The following is a 25,445-nucleotide window of genomic DNA, read 5'->3' as shown; positions in this document are numbered from 1 at the left end:
AGGTCCTGAGGCAGGAGCCTGTTGGCGTGTGTAAGAACCAGCAAAAGGAACAGCATGTCTGAGATGGAGTGAGCTAGAAAAAGAGTAGCAGCAAATGAGATCCAGGAGGTTGTTCGAGGTTGACTAGTGAAGTCATGATGAGATCTTAGAGTTTTACTCTAAGTATCATAAGATGCCATCAGAGAGTTTTGAGCACAAGAATGATATGATATGACTTGTATTTTAAAAAGATCACCCTGGCACGTGGCTGGAGAATAGGCTATACAGAGAATAGGAGGATAAGGGGAAATAAGGACCTCTGTTAAAAAGCTCTTGGAGTGGCCCAGGTGACACGTGATAGTAGCTCAGACCAGGTTGGTACTTGTGGAGTTGATGAGGAGTAGTTGGAGTCTAGATATATTTTGAAGTTAGAGCTGACAAGATTTGTTGATAGATTGGGTGTGAGATATTAGAGAAAGAGAAGAATCAAGGATGACTCCAAGTTTCTTAGCCAGTGCCATTTATTGAGAAAAGGAAAACTGCGTTCTTTAGTATAAAAACAGAATTGTCGTTACCCAGAAAAGACCTAAAATCTGATGTCACAGTGTGTAGTCACAGATTGGAATGCAGTAAGGCTACCCAAACCAGCCATATTTCTACAATGTTGGCTACTAGTTGGACATCCTGGAACTACTAAAATGCTCCATAACAAGGATGTTGGAGATGAAAGAAGGGAAGTGAAACTGACAGTTATTAAGCACTTAATGACCATTTTCTCATGTTAATATTAATCCTCATTAGATTCCTTTTAGATAAGTAGTAATATGCTCTTTTCTTTTTTTAATTGCACAAAAGTATACATAACACATAACATAATAATCATTTTAACCATTTGGAAGTTTACAATTCAGTGGCATTACATACATTTACAATGTTGTGTAACCATCATCACCATCTAGACTCAAAACATTTTTATCATCCCCATTCAACAATAACTCTCTTTTCTTCCCTCCCAGCCTTAAACTACATCCCATTTTCTGTCTCTATGAATTTGGCTATGATAGGTAGCTCATAAAAGCAGAATCGTTCAATATTTATCTTTTCGTTTTTGGCTTATTTCACTAAGCATAATGTTTTGTACCCTATATCAAAATTTCATTCATGTTTATGGCTGAATAATATTCCTTTGTGTATATATAGCACGTTTTGTTTATCCATTCATCTATTGATGGATGCTTGGGTTGTTTCTGCCTTTTGGCTATTGTAAACAGTGCTGGTATGAACATTGGCGTACAGGTATCTGACTTCCTGCTGTCAGTTCTTTTGGACATATACCCAGGAGTAGAATTGCTGGGTCACATGGTAGTTCTATGTTTAGCCTTTTGAGAAACCTTTAGACTTTTCCACCGCAGTTGCACCATATTACATTCCTACTAGCAATGCACAAGTTTCCCATTTCTTCAGGTCCTTCCAACACTTATTTTCCATTTTTTTTAAAATAGCTGTCCTACTAGTTGTAAAGTTGTATCCCACTGTGGTTTTGTTTGCATTTCTCTGATGACTAATGATGTTGAGAGATTTTTCATGTGCTTATTGGCTGTTTGTATATCTTCTTTCGAGAAATGTTTATTCAAGTCTTTGCCCCTTTTTTAATTGGGTTGTTGTTGCTGTTGAGTTTTAGGAATTCTTTATATATTCTGGATATTAATCCTTTATGAGATACATGATTTGAAAATATTTTCTCCCATACTATAGATTGTCTTTTTACTTTATTGGTAGTATCCTTTAATGCATAAAAGTTGTTAAGTTCGATGAAGTCCAATTTATCTGTTTTCTTCTATTGCCTGTGTTTTTGGTTAACCAAATCAAATCTCATGTATATTTTCCCCAGTCTTCTTCTAAGAGTTTTATAGTTTTAGCTCTTAAACTTAGGTCTTTGATCCATTTTGAGTTAGTTTTTTGTATATTGTGAAAGATAAGGGTACAATGTCATTCTTTTGCATATAAATATCTAGTTTTACTATCACTATGTGTTGAAAAGACTGTCCTTTCCCTCATTAAATGATCTTAGTACCCTTGTAAAAAGTCAATTGGCCATATATGTGAGGGTTTATTTTTAGGCTATGGATACTATTCTCTTGGATTCTATGTCTGTCCTATGCAGTACCATAGTGTTTTAATAACTGCAGCTTTGTAGTAAGTTTCAAAAGCAGGAAGTATAAGTCCTCCAATTTTATTTTATTTTTTCATGATTGTTTTGGCTATTCAAGGACGCTTGCAATTTTATATGTATTTGGGGATCAGCTTTTCCATTTCTGTGAAAAAGGCTATTGGAATTTTGATAGGGATAGCATTGAATCTACAGATCACTTCAGGTAGTATTGACATCTTAACCATATTAAGTCTTCCATGCGTGAACAAAGAATATCTTTTGATTTATTTAGGTATTTTGAAAATACTTTTAGCAACATTTTGTAGTTTTCAATGTACAAGTCTTTCACCTCTTTGGTTAGGCTTATTCCTAGGTATTTAATTCTCTTAGATACTTTGTAAATGGAATTGCCATCTTAATTTCCTTTTCAGATTATTCATTGCTGGTGTATAGAAACACAACTGATAATATCTAATTTTTGTAAAGGAAGAAATAAGGGGTTAGAAAAGTTGCTCAAAGGTCCTTGTCTAGTAAGGCCCAACTCAAGTCACTCACAATAAATCTATTTTCTCTCTGAGGAGGTAGCTTATCTAGCCCCTTTCTCATTTTGCCCTTTCCTTCTGACTTGATGCTTTTAGCTGTAAAATAAGAAATACTGGAAAAAGAAAGAACTAGAACACTGCAACAATTATATTCCAAGTTCTGACCATTGTGACAATTGAACCATAAGGAGCAGCCAAGGTTTCAAGGATACCTGTGAATATCCATTCTTTTCTAGTAGAGAGCCCAGAGGCAAATCACAAAGAGTCAACATTGAATGTGTGACTTCAAAAATGCCAAAATATTTGATGAGAATAGCTCAGAAATCAAGAAGCTACTTGTAGCAAATCAAGTATCATAATACATTGTCAACACAGGACAGCTTCTCACAGCTCGTAACACAAAATGATTTTGTTATGACATGTCCATGGGGATAAGACTCTTGAGGGACTGGATGGGGGCTGGCGGGTGGCTCAGGCTCAGGCGAAGAGCACTTTGCAGCCTTCCATGAGGTTGGAGACCAGGAGTACGTCATATCACTCAGAGGAGTCTCTAAAAGACACTAGCAGTCTTGGCATGCCTACAGGAGGAATCAGCTTTCTCCAGGACCCTGAATGTCATTCAAGAACCACCAGGAAATTCTCTCTTCCCGGGTTCCCACTGAACATTTCATCCCTGTCAGCTGCTGTCTGATGGGGTTCTTGAATCACTACTTACTTCTGTTTCTGGGGAAACAGACATTTTAAATGTGGAACCATGGTTATTGTGGCAGCTGCCACTTATGAGAACTTAACCCAGAAGCTGTGGACGATACTATGAGAATTTTCTCAGTCTGCCTTTCCATTGCCCTTTGCCTAGGCCCACAAGATTCCCAGAAAGGAATGCTGAAGCCTAGAGAATAGAAGTGTATGTACACACACACACACACACACACCTTAGTTGAGAAATCAGAATACCTTCTCCCTCCTTTTGAAGGAAAGAACATTCTGGCCAGAAGATAACACTTTAGGATCTCCTTACTTCGCTCTCTTCTATCTCCAGCGTAAAGGTACTGTATTACAATGATGTGATTATTCCTCACGCCTCCCAAGAAATCCCAGACAAGGAATGGCAGAGCTTTCATACTTGAAAAATTACAACATTTTTAGGCAGAGAGGTAAGGGGCTGCCTAAGCACATATGTAAGTTCTTCCCTAATACACGGAATACTAAGAAAACCCTCCAGGGCTTCAAAGCTGCCACAGTAACAAGCAGATAGAAAATAAGTAGAGAAAATTCACAAAGCAAAACATCAGTGTGGTATCAGGCAACTTTCTCTGTGGCTCAGGCCTTGGACATGTTATAATAGTCATTTCATTTATATCACAGAAAAAAATAACCGAAGTAGGTCATAATGTTTGAAATTATTTTTCCAGTGGGAATATTATGCCCTGATGACAGAGTCTATTTCTACTTCTTCCATAAATCACTCACGACTTCCCTGAAAATGGTCCAGCCTTTTACCCTTCATACCATCATCATGTCGTCTGATTAATGTTCTTAAACACATCACTCCTCTGATCAAAAATTTGCACTATTTCCTTCTTGCCAGTTGAATTAAACCATGATTCCTCTGTATGTCATTTGAGGTTTCTTACCAGTCAGTTTCCCTGCTTATCCCCTACTGTGTCCTGATTGCCAGGGCAGTCATGCTCTGAGCGATAATCAGTTTCTTCCACTTGTTGTGCCAAATACACTCCTACTTTTCTAACTCCTCCTACTCACACTTCAGGGCTAGATTCAAATCTCACCTCCTCCACCTCTACCCACACAGATCTCTCCCTGCTATAAATTCCTATAGCACACTCACTGTACCCCTCATTTAGGCAGCTTATTTATTGAATGATTAATATGCATGTCCCACTGCACTGGATGCTTTATGGATACGGGGACTAGAATAAGGTCACTGCCCTGGTGGAGGAGACTTTGCTGCTTTGTCATGATATATTACTGTTTCTTGAAGGCAAGCAAGCCTTGTTTCCATAGTAAAATGTACAAATTCTGTGATGATGTCATGCTTATCAGGGCGTACATCCTAGGATTTCAGAAAGACTTGCTAAACCCTCTCCCCTCTTGGGCTTCCATACTAAATGAGGATAGTAGCTGAAGTGCAATCACTACTTTGCTCTTAAACGGCCCAAACTAACAGAACTAGTCCACTTCAGCTAGGCCGAGGGGGTCAGGGTAGGGGTAAGGAAGGAAAAGCCACCCGAGTGCGCTGCATGATCAGCAACACGGAAAAGTTGCCCAGTGCAAGTCCACTCTGCTGGCTGGACCCCTGACTCTAGATGTAAACTGCGGTATCAAGTGTGGTGACTGAAAGCAAGACAAGCAAGAGAGCGCGGAAAGACCAAATGAGCAGAGTAAGGAAGGAGAGCAGCAGAAACTTCCTCGGCCAGCCTATGAGCAGCAAGGGCCATCTAAGATGGACTGGCTTCCTTTGGATATAACCAAAGACACGCCAGCGCCAGTCGTTGGAAACCATAGTTGAAACTTCACACATTTGTAGCAATAAAGGGTTGACGTTGGTTTCCAGACACCTGCTCTCACAGGTAATAGCAGCCGGGGCCACTGCCTGAGTGACTCTGAGGTCACCTCTCACACAGCTCCCGAGCTGGATGGATTTGGACAAACGAGAACCCCAAACCCTGGTTCTCCATGGGGTCCCGTGACAAACTGAAAGATCTAACTAAAAGCAGAAAAGACTGGCGGGTTGGGGAGCGGGGCGTGATGTATTAGAGGTTTCCACTGAGTTCAGGCACCCCCTGTCTCTCCCCCCGTAAACGCGAAGAGTCCACTCCCTGCAGACGACCAAGTCGAACGATCCTCGGGCTAACCGAGGTGCCCGCTGAGTCTCGGTTCAGCTTCGGGCCACGATTCCCATCTATCTCTTGCCCCAGGGCGGCGGGCAGGGTCACCAGTGTCCCCTGGCCCGGGCCCCTCCGCGCTCTCGGGTCGCTGAAGCTCGCGCTCTTCCTCTCTTTCGTCCCCTCCCCTCCTCTTCCCTCCCTTGGCCAGTCCCTCCCTCTCCCAGCCGTGGCGGAGGGGGGGCCGGACTTGGCTCGGCGAGGCCCGTGCATTCCAGAGAGCCGTGCGAGCTAGAGCAACAAAGGAGCCGGGTAGTCGGCGGAGAGAAGTCGGGGGGCTGCGGCACGCTCGGGCGAAGGTGGCGGCTGGGCCCGGGTTTGGCGCGGGGGCGGTGCCGGGGCCTTAGTCCCGCACTCCCGGCCCGCTCCTGGCCTCCAGCGCGGGGCCCGGAGGTGGTTTTAATGGTGGGAGAGGGGATGGGGCCGGAGATTGGGGGCCCAAGGGGCTCCCGGGGCTGAAGACAACTTGGATCGCCAGGTGAAGGGGTAGGGACTTGTGCATCCGGGCCCGGGCCTCTGCCGCCCAACATGGGCCCCGGGTTCCAAAGTTTGCGAAGTTGGGCGCGGAGGGCCCGCGGCGCACCGAGCGTCCGGGGAAGCCGGGCATCGGACTCGCGGGGCGCACAGGTCGCTTGAGTCACCTCCGCGGCCCCAAGGGTTGCGCGCGTGGCCGGGGGGCGCCGGGGAGCGAGCGGGGGCGCCCGGGCTTCTGCTGAGTTGGCGGGTTTGGCCATGGCTGCAGCCCGCCTCACACGGGGGCCGGAGCTCCTGCTCCTAGGGCTGCTGCTGCTGCTGCTCCTGCTGCTGGGGGGCCCGGGTCGGGGGGCGGCCTTGAGCGGGAACGCAACAGGGCCTGGGCCTCGGGGCGCGGGCGGGAGCGCCAGAAGGAGCGCGGCGGTGACCGGCCCTCCGCCGCTGCTGAGCCACTGCGGCCGGGCCGCCCCCTGCGAGCCGCTGCGCTACAACGTGTGTCTGGGCTCGGCGCTGCCCTACGGGGCCACCTCCACGCTGCTGGCCGGGGACTCGGACTCCCAGGAAGAAGCGCACGGCAAGCTCGTGCTCTGGTCCGGTAAGAGCACGGAAGCCGAGCCCGGGGCGCTGCAGGGGTGGATGTAGGGACTGAGAAAGAATAGGCTCGGGCCTGAGCTTTGGAGAGGGCGGGAGCTGCACCCGGATGAAGTGGAAAAACAGTGTGAAACTTTGGGGGCAGGCTGTATGCAGGATGGGACCCTCGGTGATGAGGGAGTTGAGGAATCGGGTCACAAAGGGCCTGAGCGGGGTGGATGAGCAAAGGATGCAGGGGAACGAGAGGCCCATGAGGAGGGGGCGCTGAGCCACAGGAAAGGACACTTTTTTAAAGAGGGAGATGCTCCACATAAGTGCCACTCTGGAAGCGGGGGCCTCCGTGATTCATGGTGGTTAGGCCTTGGAGAAGAGACTGGGAAATCAAGTTGGAGAGGAAAAGGGGAAGGATGGAGGTAGAAAATTTGGGCATGGGGGGTGGGGGGTGAGAGTTGAGTGAAATTTGTGAAAGGTTAGAAATCCCCTGGTGATGAGTAATTAAGAGGTAACCAGAATGTTCCAGAAATCTTGTTTTGGAAGACACGAAGTCCAGAGAACCAGGAGTTTTTCTTGCTTTCACAGGAGATTTCACAGTGTCCTCATCTGAAAACAGCGGCTCTGATTTTTGTCTGAGGTTGTGAAGGAATGAGACTTCTAACAATTATTTGTGTGTTCTTTGGAAGTTTGGGTCCTCAGGCAGGTTAGGGCTGAGGAAGGACACTTCTGGGATGTGTGACTACTTCCATGGTGGTCTGAAGTCCCAGAGCCCTCACCTTAGTGGGATTATGGCCTGGCCTGAAAAGCTGCAGATTGAGCCCAAACAGGTCGGTCCTTAGCAGTGTGGGATGGATTATCTCCCCACTTGTCACTCTTCTGGGCTGGAGGCCTGATCGGGGCTCAGGAAGGGAACTGGCCTTGTCATTCCCTTGCTTCTGGCCAGTGTGATTCTAAAACTGACTTTGAAAAAGAAAACAAAATCAAAAGCCAGGAGTAGACCTGGCAACCTCCTTCTTTGACAGGCCTTGGGTGCCCCATCTCTCCAGTCTCCATTCTGCCCTGGGTCCTAGTGATGATGGGGGAAGTGTATGCAGGTTGCCTGTCATTGTCAACTTGGCCACTAGAGTTCTCAGAGTCTTTGCCTGATGTTGGACAAAATCGTATGGTTCTTGGCTTGGTGCAGATGCCAGATGAGGAACTTAGAGGATGGTGCCCACCGTGGCACTACATCCTTTGTGGATATCAGGTTTAAAGTCAGCGTGGAGGCAAAAACTATGTGTAGTCAACAGTGGTTTTGAAAAGTCCATAAATTACCATAAAGCCTATGGGATTTTTCTTATACATTCTCTCTATGGCAATATGTTTGTAAAATGTGTCACATATGATAATGTACAGTGTATAAGAAAGGGCATACATAGGAACTATTATTTTAGTTTTTTAAAGTTACATATATGTAGAAGAGCAGAAGACTGAAAGAATAAAAAAGGAACACAAAAGATATAAACAATATTTCTTTGAGCACTACATGAAATAATGCATGAGTTTATGGAAAATCCAAATCTCTCAGCACTAGAATTTCACCCAGTTTTGAGTTGTTCACACTATGAAAGGATTTCCTCTTTCTCTCTACTTATGTATTTTGTGGGGACCCATGGTCGAATTTCTCCTAAGTTAAATGCGTGATGCTGCCTTTCTGTCTTTACCATCGAATCAAGGAGGAAGGGTATGAACCTCTTTTCATACTCCTGAGAGCAACTGCTGAGTAGACAGAAGTGGTTTTGGCAGGAAAGTTGAGTTAGAATCATCTGCTAGCTGTGCCTCTGGTGGGGCAGGGTTGTGCCCAGGTGCCTGCACTGAGCTCCAGATTTTTAGTTCACTCTGAGCTGCTCTCTGCTGCTGCCCATTATCCCTCAGCTCATTCCTGTTCTCATGTGTGTTCTGGTTGTTTTCTTTCTGCTTTGGGCCTTTCTACAGGATGTTCTGTGAAATGATGCTCGAAGGAGGTGTTGGGATGAGCTGGGTCAGTGAGTGGGTAGAGTGAACCTGAGCCAAGGGTGAGAATCACAGACAGGGTGTCATTTGGGAACTTCTGGCTAGTGATTTGGTCCATCTTGAGTTAGTGGTCTTGATTTGGCATTAGACATGTTCAGCATTGCCTGGCTCTTGGAGGTGTTTTTGTGGGTGAAGGATGAAGATGATTTAGATTGCTTTCATCTATAAACTTTTAAAAGTAGAGACTTGTTCTTCAGTTTCTTTTTTCTTTCAGAAAGCCTGAGGTCTGAGTGCACGGCCATCCACTCATTCATTCATTTAGGTATTGAGTACTTGCTACATGTCATCAGGTTCTGAGGCACCTAAAGATTAAGAATACATACATGATTCCTGTCATCAAGGGGAAAATAGACAAATAGGTTTTAGCAATAGCTGCAAAAGGCATTGCGAGAGGGGGAGGGTGCCGAAGGAACACAGAGGACTTTGGGGAGAAAAGAAGACTACCCCAGAGGAACTGACATTTACCCCATGACCTGAGAAATAAATAGGAATAGGCCAAGGAAGGATGGTTGGGAAGGGATAGGAAGAGGAAATAGTGTGCACAAAAGTGTAGAGGTAAGAGGGCTTAGTACTTTTAAAGAAGTATAAGAATTTTAGTAGAACTGAATCAAAGCTGTGAGGGATAGAATTACAAGAGATAAGACCTAGATAATTAGAAAATAAAGGGATTCATACCCCATAGAAGTTTGGTTGTCATCCAGAAAATAATAAGGAGCCATTGAAGGCTTCTCAGCAAGGGAGATATGAGCCATTGAAGGCTTCTAAGCAAGGGAGATATGTAACCATTATTTGCATTTTAGAAAGATCTCTTGGAGTACTGTGTGAAGAAGTCATGGTTGGAGGAAAAGCTTGGAGCCTGTTTGCTTGTTTAGGGCATGGTTGAAGGAGTCCAGGTGGGAGATGATGGCAGTGAGGACTAGGGTAACAGGCTGGGGGAAGCAGACAGATCCCAAAGTTTCAGAGCTAGAACCAATGGTACTTGCTTATGAGTTGGGTAGAGGGTATAAGCAAGCAGGAGGAGGATCCAGGTTTCAGGCTTGGATGGAAAGTGGTGCCTTCCCTTTCACTAAGCTAGCAAATGCTAGAAGTGGAGTAGGTTTATGAAGAAAGCATGAGTTCGGTTTTGGCCAGTTGAATTAGAGGTGCTCATTGGACATCTATGTGGAGAGTCCCAGCAGATCTGGAATAGGAGTTGCTGGAGAGAGATGGCCACTATGTGCTTCCTCTGCCTGGACTGCTGAGCCTTCGAAGCATGCCATTGAGTGAGGAAGATCATAGCTCAGGCTGGGCTAGTTTTTCTGGACGTATAGAACTTGGGTCTGTCATACAACTTTCAGCTCTCTGGACTTGGGCTTCTTCAGGCACTCAGCATCTTCCCCATTATAGCTTGAAATGCCTCCTCTCAGGCATTCCAGGCTGACCAGACAAACATAATAAATATCCAGGTCATGGTCTACCTTTGGCCAAATCTGGCTTGGTAAATAGGTCAAGAAAGCAGAGGTCTGAGGCTGGCAGGGGAAGTGGGTCCCTGAGAGCAAGCACGTAGCCTCTTTGACCACCGCTGTGCTCTGTGTGTGCACAGGGGTGTGTGGTCCTGTCTCCCAGCTATCACAGCCAGAGAAGCTGGGAGGAATTTCTCGCTTGCCTCTCAGAAGTCTAGTGAGAGGAGAGGAGGGATATTGTTGGTAATGATGGATTATTTGCAGGGTCAAATCAGGAAGAATTTCCTTAGACTTGTTTCTATACCTGGCTGATGATCAGAATCAGTTTACAAATTCACGCGCGCGCGCGCACACACACACACACATACTTTGGTAAAGTATAAAAATAAAGAAAACCACCTATGGGCCCAGTTTTCATTTTCGATTCAGATTTTTAATTTTTTAATTGTGAAATGTTGCATGTACATATGCAGAAAGTACATGAAACACTAAGGTACTAAATAACAAATAATTGTAAAATGACAGCTGAGTCAAGAACTAGACCATGGTGGGTTCCCCAAGAGCTCCCCTTTTGTCTTTTCCAATCATATCCCTCTCTCCTCTTCTAGAAATAACCACCTCGCTGATGTTTTCGATAATCATTTCTTTTTTCCTCTATGGTTTTACCTTCTCGTTTTGGAATCTCTAAACAGTATAGTTCAGTTTTGCATGTTTTTGAACTTGATACAAATGGAATCATGCTGTGTGTATTCTTTGACGTGTCTGTTCAATTTTTTGGCCCATTTTTCTATAGGGCTAGTTGTCATATTTATAAGATTTGTAGGAGATTTCATGGATAGGAGTCACTTCTTGGTTGTTTGTACTGAAAATTTTTTCTATTCTGTAGAAATAGGAATTTCTACAGAATGGAAATTGCCTTTCCATTCTTTGTGTCTTTTGCTGAACAGAAGTTCTGAACTTTAGTCATTTGTCAAACTTTTTATGAGTAGTGCTTATTGTATCTTCTTTGAAAAAGTCCTTTTATACCACAAAGTCATGAATTTATCCTCTTATGTCATCTTTCCAAAACTTTATAGATTTTCTTTTCATTTTAGGCATGTACTTTACCTGGAGTATTTTTAAAACTTCGTTTCATATTGTCTCAACATCTGTTAAAGAGAATATTCTTTCTCCACTGCCCTGCCATAAATCAAGTGTCCAAATGTATTTTCATTTTTGGCATCTCTATTCTGTTCCATAGGTCTGTCCATCTATCCCTTGCCAATATCACACCATCTTAATTATATCTTTATAGCATGGTTCTTCACCTTCTTTGAGCTATGAACTTCTTTGACAGTCTGGTAAAACCTATGGGCCCCTCCTCAGTATAACATTTTTAAATTAATAAAGAAAAACACATAGGATTGAAAAGGAAGATACAGGATTATGAAGGAAATGAATTTTATTGAAATGTAGTTATCAAATATTTAAAAAGTTTGTGATCTAATATATATGTGCTTCTTTACTGATACACTAAATAAGATCCAGCATGGGTTTAATAACCACTACGATGTAAAGGTGGTGATGAGCAATTTTGAGGTATTTGCAACAAAAATATCTGATTTCCATTTGTGATAAAACCTCAGGTACTGCTTACATTACTGTGGTATGTTGTTTGCATTTGTAATTGAAGAAAAGGCTAATTTTCAGTTAGATTTAATTTTTTTCCCATTTGAGTTTATGGACCCCTAAATTCTTTCCGAGAATTCTTCAGGAACTTGAGACTAAGAACCTCTACTTTATAGTACAGTATCTTATAGAGAGTCTGGGCTATTCTCGAGCCTTTGTGCTTTAATATAAAAATATCTGTTAGTGGTTTTGATTGCAATTACATCAAGTATATAGATTAATTTGAGGAAAAAAAGGACATCTTTATAGTAATGGCTCTTCTAGTCATTTTATTATATATTTCTATTTAGATCTTTCATTTTCTCAATAATTTTTAGCTTTCTGAGGAGAGTTCTTAAATATCTTTTGTTAGATTAATTCCAACATACTTGATCATTTTTACGCTATTATAAATGGTTCCTTTAACATTTCGTTTTCTGTTTGTTGCTGGTGTGCAGATATACAATTGATTTTGAATACAGTAAACCAGTCATCTCATTTGTGAATAATGAATTGGTTTCTCCCTTTGCAAGTTGTGTACCTTTTCATCTTTATTGCTTTGCTGCGCTACTTAAGACCTCCAATGCATTGTTAAAGAGAAATGGTAATAGTAGCAGCATTTTTCATCCTTGACTTCTGTGGTCTAAAGAGAAAGCTTTTCTACCTTTCTCTATTAAATATGGTGTTCTGTGTAGGTTTCTTATAGTTACGTTTTATCAGATTAAGGAAGTTTTTCTTCTATTCCTAGTTTGACAATTATTCATTTTATTATGGATGGATATTGAATTTTATCAACTACTTCTGCATCTCTTGAGATGATTGTGATTTTTCTTCTTAAATATGTTCACGTAAATTACATTGATAAAATTTTCTAATGTTAGACCAACTGTAGAACAATGGTTTTCAACTTGAGCTGATCATCAGAATCACACAAACAAAAAAAAATCTTTTTTAAAGTTTAAATTGTGGCAAGTGTTATTTTAAAAGTCTATGAATGTAGAAAAATGCAAAGACTGACGAACACCTATGTCCCTATTTTTTCTTTTTGTTTTATATTTTATTAAAATAAAAGAAATAAAACAATGCAGAGAACGTTGATGTTCCTTTTCTTCCTGTTTCCAATCTCATTTCCTTCTCTCCTTTGAGGAGCTTCCCACGTCCCAGTAATTTGCATATTTATGTTTTTAAGCTTAATTACTTTTAAAAAACAGATACCATATGCACATAGTACAAAATGCAAAAGTAACAAAAGTTAAATCTCTCCACTTCTATTTCTATCTACCCATTTCGCCTTCCCAGAGGCAACCGTCCACACTGGTTTTTGAGTGTCCTTTTAGAGATATCCAACATATATGTAAATGTAGATGTATCCTTAGTTTTTTTTCTTCTCATAACCAGTAGTAGCATACTCTCTGGGCTGCTTTCCACTCAACTGCATCCATTTAACAAGATGTGTTGAAGATAGGTCCATTTCAGTGCAAATAGCTCAGCCCTGAATAGTGTCGTAGTATATTGATATATGATATTCTATTTAGCTGGTCTCTTATTGATGGGTGTTCATTCATTCAGGCTGTTTCTACTCTTTTGCTATTACAAACAATGCTGCAATGAATAATTTTATAAATTATCTTTGTGAACATGTGAAGTGGAGTTGCTAGTATAAAATTTTGATAGATAATGCCAGATAGTCTCCATAAGTATTTACTAATTTTTTATTCCTACGTAAAATATACAAAAGTGCCTGTTTCCCCAACATCTTGCCAATACATTTTCAAATATTTTGATCTTTCTCACTCTAATTTTAAAAAATTGTATCTCATTGTAGTTTTATTTCACATTTATTAAGAATGAGATAGAGTATCTCTTTATTTGTTTAAAGGTCATTTGTATTTTCTCTGATCTGTTTGTCTTTTGCCCTTTTTTTCTATAGAATTATGAAGTTCTTATTGATTTGGAAGAGCTTGATGCGTACAAGGAAATTATGTCTTTATCTGTGATATGTATCAGAAATATATTTTCTGTGTGTTGGTTTTTAAAATGATTGTTTGTTATTAACCCTACTGAATTTATCTATTTTTCTGAAGTCTCTTCTGTACATCTTTTATTTCACAGCTTCTGGGTTTTGTGTCATACATCAAAAGGCCTTCTCTACTCCACGGTTTAAACCATTTCCCATCTTTCCTTCTAGTACTTTAATTTTTTAAATAATGTAGTTATTTTTGATTCATCTGGAATTTGTTTTAATGTAAGAAATGAGGTAAGGATCCAACATATCTTTTCCCTCGATGGCTCCTCAATTATCTTTTATTTAAGATTTATTAAACTTAAACAAGATTTATTAAGATTTATTTAATAATCTATTTTTTCCTTGAAGAATTTATTTTTAAACAAAAAGAACATTTAAAATGAGAAAAAAATGAAAACAAATTACACATTTTAAAAAGCTGATAATTACCACAAATTCACAAATCTCAGAAAAATAACAGTATTTTTATTATTCAACTGCCTGCTGCTCCTCTAGGATACATTTTGTTCTAGTGACCCCCCCCATTTTAAATTTATTAATAAACATCCAGTGAAATTCACTTTTTCCTCGATGTACACTTCCGTGGATTTAGACAAACACAGAGTCGTGTAACCAGTCACTGCATTCAAGATGGAGGACAACCTCATCACTCCCAAATAGTCCCAGTGCTGCCCCTTTGTAGACAAACCCCTTCCCTCCCAAGCCCTCCGACCCAGCGCTTTGTTCTCCACCCACACCCTCTCAGTCAGAATTTCTGGGTGGATTATTTATCTAGAGTGATAAGGTTTCCCCGAATGATTCTGATTTGAGTCAGGTCTGAGAACCACTGCCTGAGATCATTACTTCTTAAGTGAGAGGAACTTGCTCTGCGCCCCTGGAATAAGCTCTGTCATAGTGAGAGCTGAGTGGTCAGAGACCTCAGATAAGTAATAATAACACCTAACATTTCCTGAGTGCTTGGTATATGACAGGTACGATGCTAAACACTTAACTCATTATCTCACTCTTCACAACAGTTCCACCAGGTAAATCTATTATCCCCATTTCACAGATGAAGAAACTGAGGCTAGAGATAGAGTTTAAGTAATTTGCCCTAAGATCACACAGCCAAGAAATGGTAAAGCCAGGATTTGGGCCCAGGGGAGCTAATTGCAGTGTCCATGCTGCTTATCCCTCTATTATCTCCCCACAAAAGAGAGCAGTTACCCTTCCCCAACGACCTTCTAACCTGGCAGTGTAGCCAGCACCCATGTTGGCTCTCATGCCCTCAGAAGCTTCTCTTAATACAACTTCTTGCTTAGGAAAGAGGTATTCCTGAAGAAAGGATGACTTAGGAGGGGGGAAGCGGGCAAATGCTGAGTGAGCCCAGCCACTGGGGCAGCAGGGTAGAGATGGGCTGGGGCAGGGGTGTCGGGAGACCTTTGCCTTTTCTGTCTTGTTGACACCTCCTTTCCTCCCTCTGCACTGGACACAGCCTCCTCTGTTTCTCTCCATCCGATTTCCTGTTTCCTCCTCTGGCCTTGGAATACCTGGCTCCCCTGACTACTTCTTCTTAAGTTCCCACCTGTTCTCTATGTCACCTCAGCTTGGTAAGAGGAGCAAGGGTCCTGGGGGGCTGGGCAAGGGGACACGTCCCCTGGTTCTGGAGCATGAGCCCTGTGTGGGGTGGGTCCTATCACCCTCCTTCCCCCTGTTAGAGGCCTGTAGCAGATTTTAAGAATGCCCCTGAGTCTACGGTCATGCCACCCTGAACAAGCCCAATCCCGTCTGATCTTGGAAGCTAAGCAGAGTCAAGCCTGGTTAGTACTTGGATGGGAGACCACTTAGGAAGAGCAGGTGCTGTAAGCTGACAAGGTCCTTGCAATCTGTGATGTCAACCAAGGGTTGCCGCGCCTAAAAAATAAAAAAATAAATTAAAAAAAAAAAAGAAAAAGAATGCCCCTGAATAGGTAAAAGTTAAATCGATCTGAGGTTCTCAGCCAGAGGCACTAACACTCCCTAGCAGAGCATTTGGAAGTGGAGGCTGGTTTATAAAACTTTAATTAAATTATAGTGTACATACAGAGACGTGCACAGATTATAAGCTTGATCTTCACAAGGTGAATACACCAGGTAGCTAGTACCTGATCAAGAAATAGATCATGACCTGTGTCCCAGAAGTTCCTCTTCAGGCTCTCTTCTAGTCACCACCACTGGAATGGGGCTGGGGAGTGGAGTATTTTTTGGTTGTCATGATGACTTAGGGGTTCTATTGGCATTTAGTGGGCAGAGTCCAGGGATGCTAAATGTCCTTCAAAATGTGGCATAATCCTGCAGCACAGAGAATCATCCTGCCCAAATGCCCTGTTGAGAAACACCTTGCCCGACAGCTCTGAGCAGTAATGGCCTGCGATGCGGCAAAAAGCGATGCTTTAGGCCTAGGGAACAGTGGCTGCAGCTGTGTCTGTGGGTCAGCGTGAGGAGGGGTCCTCACTTCAATGTGTACACACACACTGTTACCACCCTGCAGGCCTCCGGAACGCCCCCCGCTGCTGGGCAGTGATCCAGCCCCTGCTGTGTGCCGTGTACATGCCCAAGTGCGAGAATGACCGGGTAGAGCTGCCCAGTCGCACCCTCTGCCAGGCCACCCGCGGCCCCTGTGCCATCGTGGAGAGGGAGCGGGGCTGGCCCGACTTCCTGCGCTGCACCCCTGACCACTTCCCCGAGGGCTGCCCGGTGAGTGCTCTGTATCGCAAGGTCTGTGCTCCCTAGGTTGGGCAAGGCCAGGCAAAGGGCAGAGTCCAGCAGGAGTGGGGACAGGGGAGCCCAGCCCAGAGCCTTCTCTCCTGGGGGACCTCATGGTTTCAGCCATGGGATCAATGGGCCACAAACCCACATTGAAGCTCGCTGGCTGCACCCATTCATCAGGGATTGTCTTTTTTTTTTTTTTTTTAATAAAAGAGAACTGTGTTCAACAAATATTTTTTGAGCACCAACTCTGTTAGGTGTTAGGGAGTTATGGGAGTCACAGATGACAGGAACATATTCTTATCGTGTATTTAGGGAGTCAAGGCACATGTAAAACAGCCAGAGACACCAAGATGGGATGCGTTCTAGTTCTAGGTGAGAAAGGATAGCTCATAACTGATAATAATAACGATAATAATGATGGTAATGATCTTACTGACTACTATTTACTACCTGCCAAATGCAATTATATGCATTTTACATCTATTTACTCATTTGCCCCTTAAACCTCACCATGAAATAGGTGTGTGTGTTCTGTGCCCTTGAGTCAGTTCTGACTCCTGGCGACCCTACGAATGAGTGATGTCCACTGTGTCCCGTCCTCAGCAGCCTTGCTCAGCTCCTGTAAACTCATGCCCAGGGTTCTTTTATGAAGTCAATCCATCTCATATTTGGTCCTCCTCTTTTCTTGCTGCCTTCTATTTTTCCCAACATTCTCATCTTTTCCAAAGACCCCTGTGCTCTCATGATGTGCCCGAAGTTGGACAGCTTTGGTTTTTTCTTTCTTGCCCCTAGCGATGCTGCAGGTTTAATTTGCTCTAGGACCCACTTGTTCATCTTTCTGGCGGTCCCGGAGCCATAGAGCCCTCCTCCCACACTATCTTTTAAATGAATCCTTTTTTTTTCCTGCTGTCTTATAAATCGGGAAACTGAGGTACCAGATGATCTTGTGGTCAGTAATTTGCCCCAGGCTACATAGCCATTGAGTAGCAAGACTGGGATTCCAATCTTGGAAGGCTGTCTCCACCGCCAGTGCCTGTAGCCACTCTGCCATTGCTCCCCCGGGCCACTTACTAAACCAGAGGTTGCTTCTGAGGCTCCTGCTCCCTTTTGCACTGTCTTTCTTCTCTCTTTCCCTCATGGCAGAATGAGGTGCAGAACATCAAATTCAACAGTTCGGGCCAGTGTGAGGCTCCTTTGGTTCGGACGGACAACCCCAAGAGCTGGTACGAGGACGTGGAGGGCTGCGGGATCCAGTGCCAGAACCCGCTCTTCACGGAGGCTGAGCACCTGGACATGCACAGATACATCGCGACCTTCGGTGCTGTCACGGGCCTCTGCACGCTCTTCACCCTGGTAACCAAGGACAGGCCCGCGGGTGGAGGAGTCAAAGGAACGGAGGGGTGGGGACAGAACACTCAGCCAGTAAAGAGGGAAGGAGCCCGATTGTCAGTGAGAGAGGCTGGGCTCTGCGGGTGGAGAGGGAGGTGGGCAGAGGATGACTTGGTGGGAGTCCCTGGGGAAGGGTCGTGATGAGAGGGGTCTGGGGTTCACATGAGGGTTATTCTGCTACTGCAGAATAACCTTTACCTCAGAGAACGAACACCACTTCTCTCTTCTAGGCCACTTTTGTGGCTGACTGGCGGAATTCGAATCGCTACCCTGCAGTTATTCTCTTCTATGTCAATGCGTGTTTCTTTGTGGGCAGCATTGGCTGGCTGGCCCAGTTCATGGACGGTGCCCGCCGGGAGATCGTCTGCCGTGCAGATGGCACCATGAGGCTAGGGGAGCCCACGTAGGTGTCTTGGGGACCCAGGGGTGAGGGTGAGGGTGAGGGGCGGAAGGCTGAAATGTGCGTTTGCTGCAAAAGGGCCAAGTTGGACTTGAACCTGAGATTCAGCTCTGCCTATTGCACCCAAGGTCTCCGGCATTAGGACCTTGGTTTCAGTATTAGGATCTTGATTGTTTGAATCTGTTCAAAGGGGGCAACTCCTGTATCCTCTTCAAATCTGACTGGGTCCCGTCTCCAAGCCCTGACTCCTGGGGCATCTCCAGACCTTAGAAGTCAAGGGTCCGGAGATCGGGTGGAGAGAGCTGGTAGAGAGCATACAGAAACGACCTCCCCAAGTGACACCCCATATGTCTGAACAGCTCCAACGAGACCCTGTCCTGTGTCATCATCTTTGTCATCGTGTACTATGCCCTGATGGCTGGCGTCGTCTGGTTTGTGGTCCTTACCTATGCCTGGCACACCTCCTTCAAAGCCCTGGGCACCACCTACCAGCCTCTCTCTGGCAAAACCTCCTATTTCCACCTGCTTACATGGTCACTTCCCTTTGTCCTCACTGTGGCAATCCTCGCTGTGGCCCAGGTATAGTGACTGGTAGGGAACTGGGGACCTGAGCGGGGAGGGCTTGGGTGAGAGGGCCAGTGACCAACTGTCTCTCTCACCGCTTCCTGCTGCAGGTGGATGGGGACTCTGTGAGCGGCATCTGTTTCGTGGGCTATAAGAACTACCGTTACCGTGCTGGCTTCGTGCTGGCCCCAATTGGCCTGGTGCTCATCGTGGGAGGTTATTTCCTCATCCGAGGTGAGCAAGGACCTGGCCAGGACCAGTCAGGCAGCAAAATGCACTGAGCGCCTGCTCTGTGAAAGTAGGAGCTAGGAGCTGCCAGCTCAGCTGCCCTTGCAGTGGGATTTCAGCCAGGTCATACAGGGTGTTGGTGCAAAGTGGAAGGTGCCCCCTCTAGGCAGGCACAGTACCTTGGGCATTTGGTGTGGGACGACACTTTTGTGTTGGCCAGAAAAACGCGCCCCTTTCTCCAGAGCCTTGAGCCTGGGCTCACAGCTTGTTGAGTAGAACCTGGGCTGGTTCCATCCTCTGCTCAGCCCTTGGCTGGGTGCACTTGTGTGTTGAGTAACCTACTCTGTCCATGTGGACCAACTTGGGATGTGTGCACCCAGAATTTTTATATGCTCTCAGTCTTTTGGAGCACAGTTTCTCATCCCCCTCCTACCCATAACATACACTCACGCAGTTTCCACAACATGCACAGATTCTCTGTTCCCTAATTTTCCTGTCTCAATCTGCCACCTCCACAATAAGCCTCCGTATCTTCTCAGCTCATTTGTATTGCATTTTCTTTGTAAACTTCAGTTTCCTCCCCCTGCACTGTCAGCCTTCTGTTCTGCCCACCTCTTCTACCTCTTTTTGGCAGTGTCTGGGCCTCTGATTTGTTTTGTATCTGTGCTCTTCTGTTCAGTAGCCACTTGCCACATGTGTTGAAACTAGTCCAGATGTGTCACTAAATTTCAAAGACGTAGCACACAATAAACTATCTCGTTAATAATTTGTTATATGGATTGCACGTTTAAGTGATAATATAATAAACAACGGTCTACTGTTTATAAAATATATTGAAATTAGTTTCACTTGTGTCTTTTCATTCTTTTAATGTGGCTTCTGGAAGATTTGCGATTGTATATGTGGCTCACAGTGTATTTCTGTTGGACGGTGCTGTTCTCAAGTCTCTTCTTATGCCCCTTCCAGCAGACCAGCTTTGACCTGGATGCCTTACTTAGTCGTGGCCAGGCCGGGACCGAAGCGCGTTCTCTCTCTTCTCAACTGTCCATCTGCGCTCTGCTCCAGTCTCTCCCGTCCATGGCACATCTGCCAGCAGCTATGCTCCATTTCTCTGGTGTCTCCAATTCCCCAAGCTTTATATCAGCACAGGAGTAATCAGATCCAGGACACAGGGCCATGGGGGCCTCCCCTGCCACACACCCACCTCTCCCAGGAGTGGCCTTGCCCCTGCTAATGTCTGAGGTCTCCCTTCTGTCCAGGAGTCATGACTCTGTTCTCCATCAAGAGCAACCATCCTGGGCTGCTGAGTGAGAAGGCTGCCAGCAAGATCAATGAGACCATGCTGCGCCTGGGTGAGTGGGCCCTGGGGCCTTCGGCCCTAGGTACTGTCCAGCCCGACACGGCACCATCCTGGGGTTGTGGGACCTGCAGGATGGGGTCTTAAAGAATAGTAAGTCAGTGGCACAAGTTAGCAGCCATGGGGACAAAGCAAGGCTGGCATGTGTGTGGGGGGGATGGTGGTGGTGGTGGTTGTGGAAGCAGCTCAAGAGAAGGGGACTTTCTCAGGTGGAAGAATTCAAGTTCATGCCAAGACTGCTTCCTCCTGCCCACTTCCCTCCCAGTAGGGCCTCCCACAGTTGCCTCAAGTGCCCTTCGTGCCTTATTTTGAAGACTACAGTTCTTGAACTAAGCCCAGCATAAATTCACCCCAAACTTAGCTGTCTTTCAGGCCCAAGTGGGGAAAGCACCCTCCTCCCCACAACTGTTCCCATACCTGGATTGGTAACACCCTGCCCGCCCCTGGCCCTCCACAGGCATTTTTGGCTTCCTGGCCTTTGGCTTTGTGCTCATCACCTTCAGCTGCCACTTCTATGATTTCTTCAACCAGGCTGAGTGGGAGCGCAGCTTCCGGGACTACGTGCTGTGAGTGTGGGGTCGGGGGCCTAGGGGCAGCCGTGGTGGGAGCTCGAGCCAGAGCTAGGAGTGCAGGGACGGCTCTCCTCTGCTGTCCAGCAGAGGTCTACTGGGTCCAACTCAGATGTCAGGTGAAATTGCTCGTCTTGCTCTGAGCGCCCCAGATGTCAATTGCCCTGTAATTCGTAAACACGGCAAACAGCCCTCAAGTCCCCGCTCAAGTCTGCCCTTCCCTCTGCATCCCCGTGGCTACCTGGCCTGGTGCACCATGTTTTGGCTTCTCTGACCAACTCTTGTTGCCACAGAAGTTGTTTTCTCCGTTTCTCACATGCTCTTTTTTAGAGCTTATTCTAGAGCACTGCACAGACGTAGTTACCTCTCCACAGTAAGTTAACAGCCTGCTAATGCTTGCCGTTGGGCCTGTGCTTTTTTGTGTCACAGTGATAACGAATCTGAGAGAATAAGGCATATCAGCTGCTGAAAGAAGTGCAGCACTTTATAGTACCAGGAACAGCAGTTAAAATGCTCATTAAAATGGACACCAGTCCACGTCTGGACTGTTTCACACTCCTTAAAGGTTCCTGCTTCCAGACTTGGAAGCTCTAAACTGCACCGATGCCTGGGTCCCTCCCTTAGAGACCTGATTTAATTGTCTGGGGTGCAGCTCAGACATCAGTAGTTATTAAAAGCTTCCAGGTGACTCTAATGAGCACCCAGGACTGCAAACCAGTGCTGTGGAGCTTAGCGATTGTCTGGATACCCATCTGGGAGACCCGTCTCACCTCACCTGTCTATCACCCCTCACCATAGATGCCAGGCCAATGTGACCATCGGGCTGCCCACCAAGAAGCCCATCCCTGACTGTGAAATCAAGAATCGTCCTAGCCTCCTGGTGGAGAAGATCAACCTGTTTGCCATGTTTGGAACCGGCATTGCTATGAGCACCTGGGTCTGGACCAAGGCCACACTGCTCATCTGGAAGCGCACCTGGTGCAGGTGGGGTCAACAGCCAGCCCGTTCTGACCCCACCGCCTTCCTCTCTCAGCCTCTGTGTCCCCATCATTAGGCTTTCCCTGGTCCGGTGTCTCCCAGCACAACCTTGTGTGGGCGTGATTTCTAAAGGTCTGTGCTGAGCCGCTTAAAGCTGCCTTCTCTGTGGCTCACTGCTGCCCCCTGGTGACACCTCCTGTCTTTGGGAGCAGGAGCCAGCCAGGTTCTGAGTCCACTGCCAGCATCTTCTAAAAGTGGAATGATTTGAGAACTGGGAGCCCTGCACTCTAGGCCTCCTTCTTTGCAGAGAAGGCCCCTTCTCCTCGGAGTCCCGGAGGGATCGGTTCGCTGGTCTTTCACAGGATTCGATGGAAAGGGCTGCTCCTCCATTTGCCGTCGCCCACCCCTTCTGCTCTCAGGTTGACCGGGCAGAGTGATGATGAGCCCAAACGCATCAAGAAGAGCAAGATGATCGCCAAGGCCTTCTCCAAGCGGCGTGAGCTGCTGCAGAACCCAGGCCAGGAGCTCTCCTTCAGTATGCACACCGTCTCCCACGATGGGCCTGTAGGTAAGCTTTGGCCCCTTACCTGCCCCGGAGCCACTAACGCCCACAGCACCTGTCCCTCCTCCCTCTCAGGCTGGTGTGGACACGTGGGCTGCTTGGAAGGCTGTGGTGAATGAGGCACTCTGTCCTCTCTCCTCACATACTCATTCTTCTGTCTTCCTCCTGTACCTGGTCACTCTGCCCTCTCTGTTTCTGCCCCTGCGTTTAATAGTTCATCTTGATTCCAAAAGGACTCATCGCCGTTCCCCTTCTGTCTTCTCCGGTGGTTTTTCCTGGGCTAGAGTAAGTCGGGGTTCTAGGAACTAGATATCTAGCCCAGTCTAGTGAGGCCCCACTCCTCAGACTGAGAGTGGGTAGAGACCACTGTGGCTAGCAGGGCAGGTTTCCTGTGCTAGGTGGAGTGGGAGCCATCGGCTGGGGGAACGTGAATGGTACCAAATAAGGGAGGAGTCGCGACTGCAAGGGACGGGGCACTCGTGATTCCTTATCCTTTCTTTTCATCCCCATAGCGGGTTTGGCCTTTGACCTCAATGAGCCCTCAGCAGATGTGTCCTCTGCCTGGGCCCAACATGTCACCAAAATGGTGGCTCGGAGAGGAGCCATATTGCCCCAGGATGTATCTGTCACCCCTGTGGCAACTCCAGGTATGGGGTTCAGGCTTCTGTAGGAAGGTGGGGGACATAGAGGCTGGGGATTCCAGGGCCTGGAGTACCAGGGGCTGCCAGAAGGGGAGGAGGAAGGCAAGACCGTGGGGGGTCTAAAGTGTGGGGCTGAGGCACTAGAGGTCCAGAGCTCAGAGAGTAGAGGTCTGAGGAGAGAAGGGTGATGTGGACAGAGCCAGGTCCTAGGCTCGTATTCTCCTTCCCTCTGTCAGTGCCCCCTGAGGAAAAAGCCAACCTGTGGCTCGTTGAGGCAGAGATCTCCCCAGAGCTGGAGAAGCGCCTGGGCCGGAAGAAGAAGCGGAGGAAGAGAAAGAAGGAGGTGTGCCCACTGGTGCCCCCTCCCGAGCTCCACCACCCTGCCCCCGCTCTTGTCTCCAGTGCTGTTCCTCGACTGCCACAGCTGCCCCGGCAGAAGTGCCTGGTGGCCACAGGTGCCTGGGGAGCTGGGGAATCCTGCCGACAGAGAGCCTGGACCCTGGTCACCAATCCCTTCTGCCCAGAGCCCAGTCCCCTGCAGGATCCGTTTCTTCCTAGTGCCTCTGCCCCCATGGCCTGGGCTCAGGGCCGCCGGCAGGGACTGGGGCCCGTTCACTCCCGTACCAATCTGATGGAGGCAGAGCTCATGGATGCGGACTCGGACTTCTGAGCCAAGAGAGCAGGACTTGGGACAGGAAAGAGGAACAAATACTGTTCCAAGGCTCTCTTCCTTCCTGAAAGTGTTTTCCCTGGGATCTCATCTTCCAGAGAAAGTGAGGGCCCAGCGCTCTCCAAGGAAGGTTCTATATGTCTGGCTCACAACAGCAGGACTGTAGGAAAGAGCCCTGACAAATCCGTGGGTGGGCCTCCCCCAGGGAAGGGCCCTGGGGCGCAGGACCCTTGTTTCTGCCCTACCAGCTGGAGTCTGGCTGGCAGCCCCAGTCTGCGACAGGGTCATGCAGTATGCGGAGCTTCTGGAGGGGCAGTAGTGGTGGAGGTAGGAGTGATGATACTGAGAGTAGGCTGTGGTGGCCAGGGAGGCAGAGGAGCCCATGTCGGCCAGACGAGAGCTGGCTGCCCTTTGCTATGCCAATGGGTGCTCTTTCCTGGCATTCTCAGATCAAAGGTGTTTATTATGTCATTAGCCCTTTGTCTAAGTGGGAATAGGGCTCCCTTCTCCCTTCTCCAGGTGGTTGTGGGGCTAGGAGTGCCTACTCCCCTAGGGGCTATAACCTCTCCTCACAGGTGTCCAGCCGGCTCCGCCCCAGGCCATTCACCCATCCTGTGTTCTGTACCCTCCTTCCCGTTTCGCATTTCAGTCCAACCAGCCCAACCTCTTCCTGTTTCCCATTTGATTAGGACCCAGAACTAAAACTATCTCCATCCCACCCCCATTCCCCACCCCTGTTGCTGGGCTCCGTCTCCAGGAGAGAGATTGATTCAACTCTAGAGGGAGCCTGGCTTGGTGTAGAAGCAGTGAGTGATGGGAAGCCTCTGGGGCTCTGAGAGACCCATGTTATCTCTTCCTCATATCCATCCAGTGGGGGATGGATCCTCTGACTTGAGAGGCTGTCCTGGGAAGCTGCTGGAGCTTCAGGCAGGCAGGAAAGCTTCCTTCAACGTCCACAATTGGTAGGTGAGATTTCCCACCTCTTATAAGCCCCCTCCATGTCCCCAGGGCCCCAGTTTCAAGAACCAGGCAGCAGGAAGCCTTAGGAGCTTGCTGGGTTCCAGATTGGGGGATAGGGATGGGGAGAAGAAATATAAACAGTAAATAAAAGTTTTTTGTATAAACTCTTGGCGTGCTTTTTTTTTTCAAGGGCCCAGTCTCGACCTAACTGTACCAGGTCCTGATCTCATTTGTCTTCTACTTCCTCCACAGGCTATTCTGAAAGGCCAAGAACTTGGTGCTATGAGATCATAACAGACGTCTGGCAGATGTCAGCTTAATGTGCTGGCCGTTTATCCTGACCATTTGGCTCTATATAGAAAAAAGCTGTTCTGTGGCCACAGCTGCCTCACTCTACACTGATCTTAGCTGACTGAGTAAGAACACACAGCTTGCCCCTGGAGTGAAGATTGATAGCAAGTGTCCCCCTGCTTATGTAGATGAGCATGGCTCCTTGTGGCAATCCTCTGGGGGCCTCTTGCCTTCTACAAGGGATGTCAGTGGGATCAGGGGCATTCTGATCCACAGCTTGCTCCCCTGGGCAGTCAAAGGAATT

At 46.6% G+C, this 25,445-nt stretch overlaps 1 protein-coding gene and 1 pseudogene across 1 annotated transcript; both read left to right on the top strand.

Moving 5' to 3' along the window:
* Positions 1-5,792: 5,792 nt before the first annotated feature.
* SMO (smoothened, frizzled class receptor) lies at positions 5,793-25,014 on the top strand. The gene is made up of 12 exons (XM_039860557.1): positions 5,793-6,645; positions 16,312-16,517; positions 17,676-17,885; positions 18,152-18,324; positions 18,681-18,900; positions 18,996-19,119; positions 20,373-20,465; positions 20,928-21,036; positions 21,838-22,023; positions 22,437-22,585; positions 23,092-23,226; positions 23,457-25,014. Exons 1-12 carry the CDS (start codon positions 6,309-6,311, stop codon positions 23,888-23,890), a joined length of 2,376 nt encoding a protein of 791 aa, XP_039716491.1. The 5' UTR covers positions 5,793-6,308; the 3' UTR covers positions 23,891-25,014.
* LOC120601312 (uncharacterized) lies at positions 15,532-15,650 on the top strand (annotated as a pseudogene).
* Positions 25,015-25,445: the final 431 nt, after the last annotated feature.

Source organism: Pteropus medius, unplaced genomic scaffold (assembly GCF_902729225.1).
Source record: "Pteropus medius unplaced genomic scaffold, Ma_sr-lr_union100, whole genome shotgun sequence".
Classification (NCBI taxonomy): domain Eukaryota; kingdom Metazoa; phylum Chordata; class Mammalia; order Chiroptera; family Pteropodidae; genus Pteropus; species Pteropus medius.
Note: the sequence above shows the minus strand (reverse complement) of the source record. Positions and strands in the feature narration are given on the sequence as shown.

Coding starts and splice junctions, on each gene's coding strand:
- SMO (XM_039860557.1), top strand. CDS start 6,309: ATGGCTGCAGCCCGCCTCACACGGGGGCCGGAGCTCCTGCTCCTAGGG. Junction 19,120..20,372: donor AGGTTATTTCCTCATCCGAG/GTGAGCAAGGAC, acceptor CCTTCTGTCCAG/GAGTCATGACTCTGTTCTCC. Junction 20,466..20,927: donor TGAGACCATGCTGCGCCTGG/GTGAGTGGGCCC, acceptor GGCCCTCCACAG/GCATTTTTGGCTTCCTGGCC.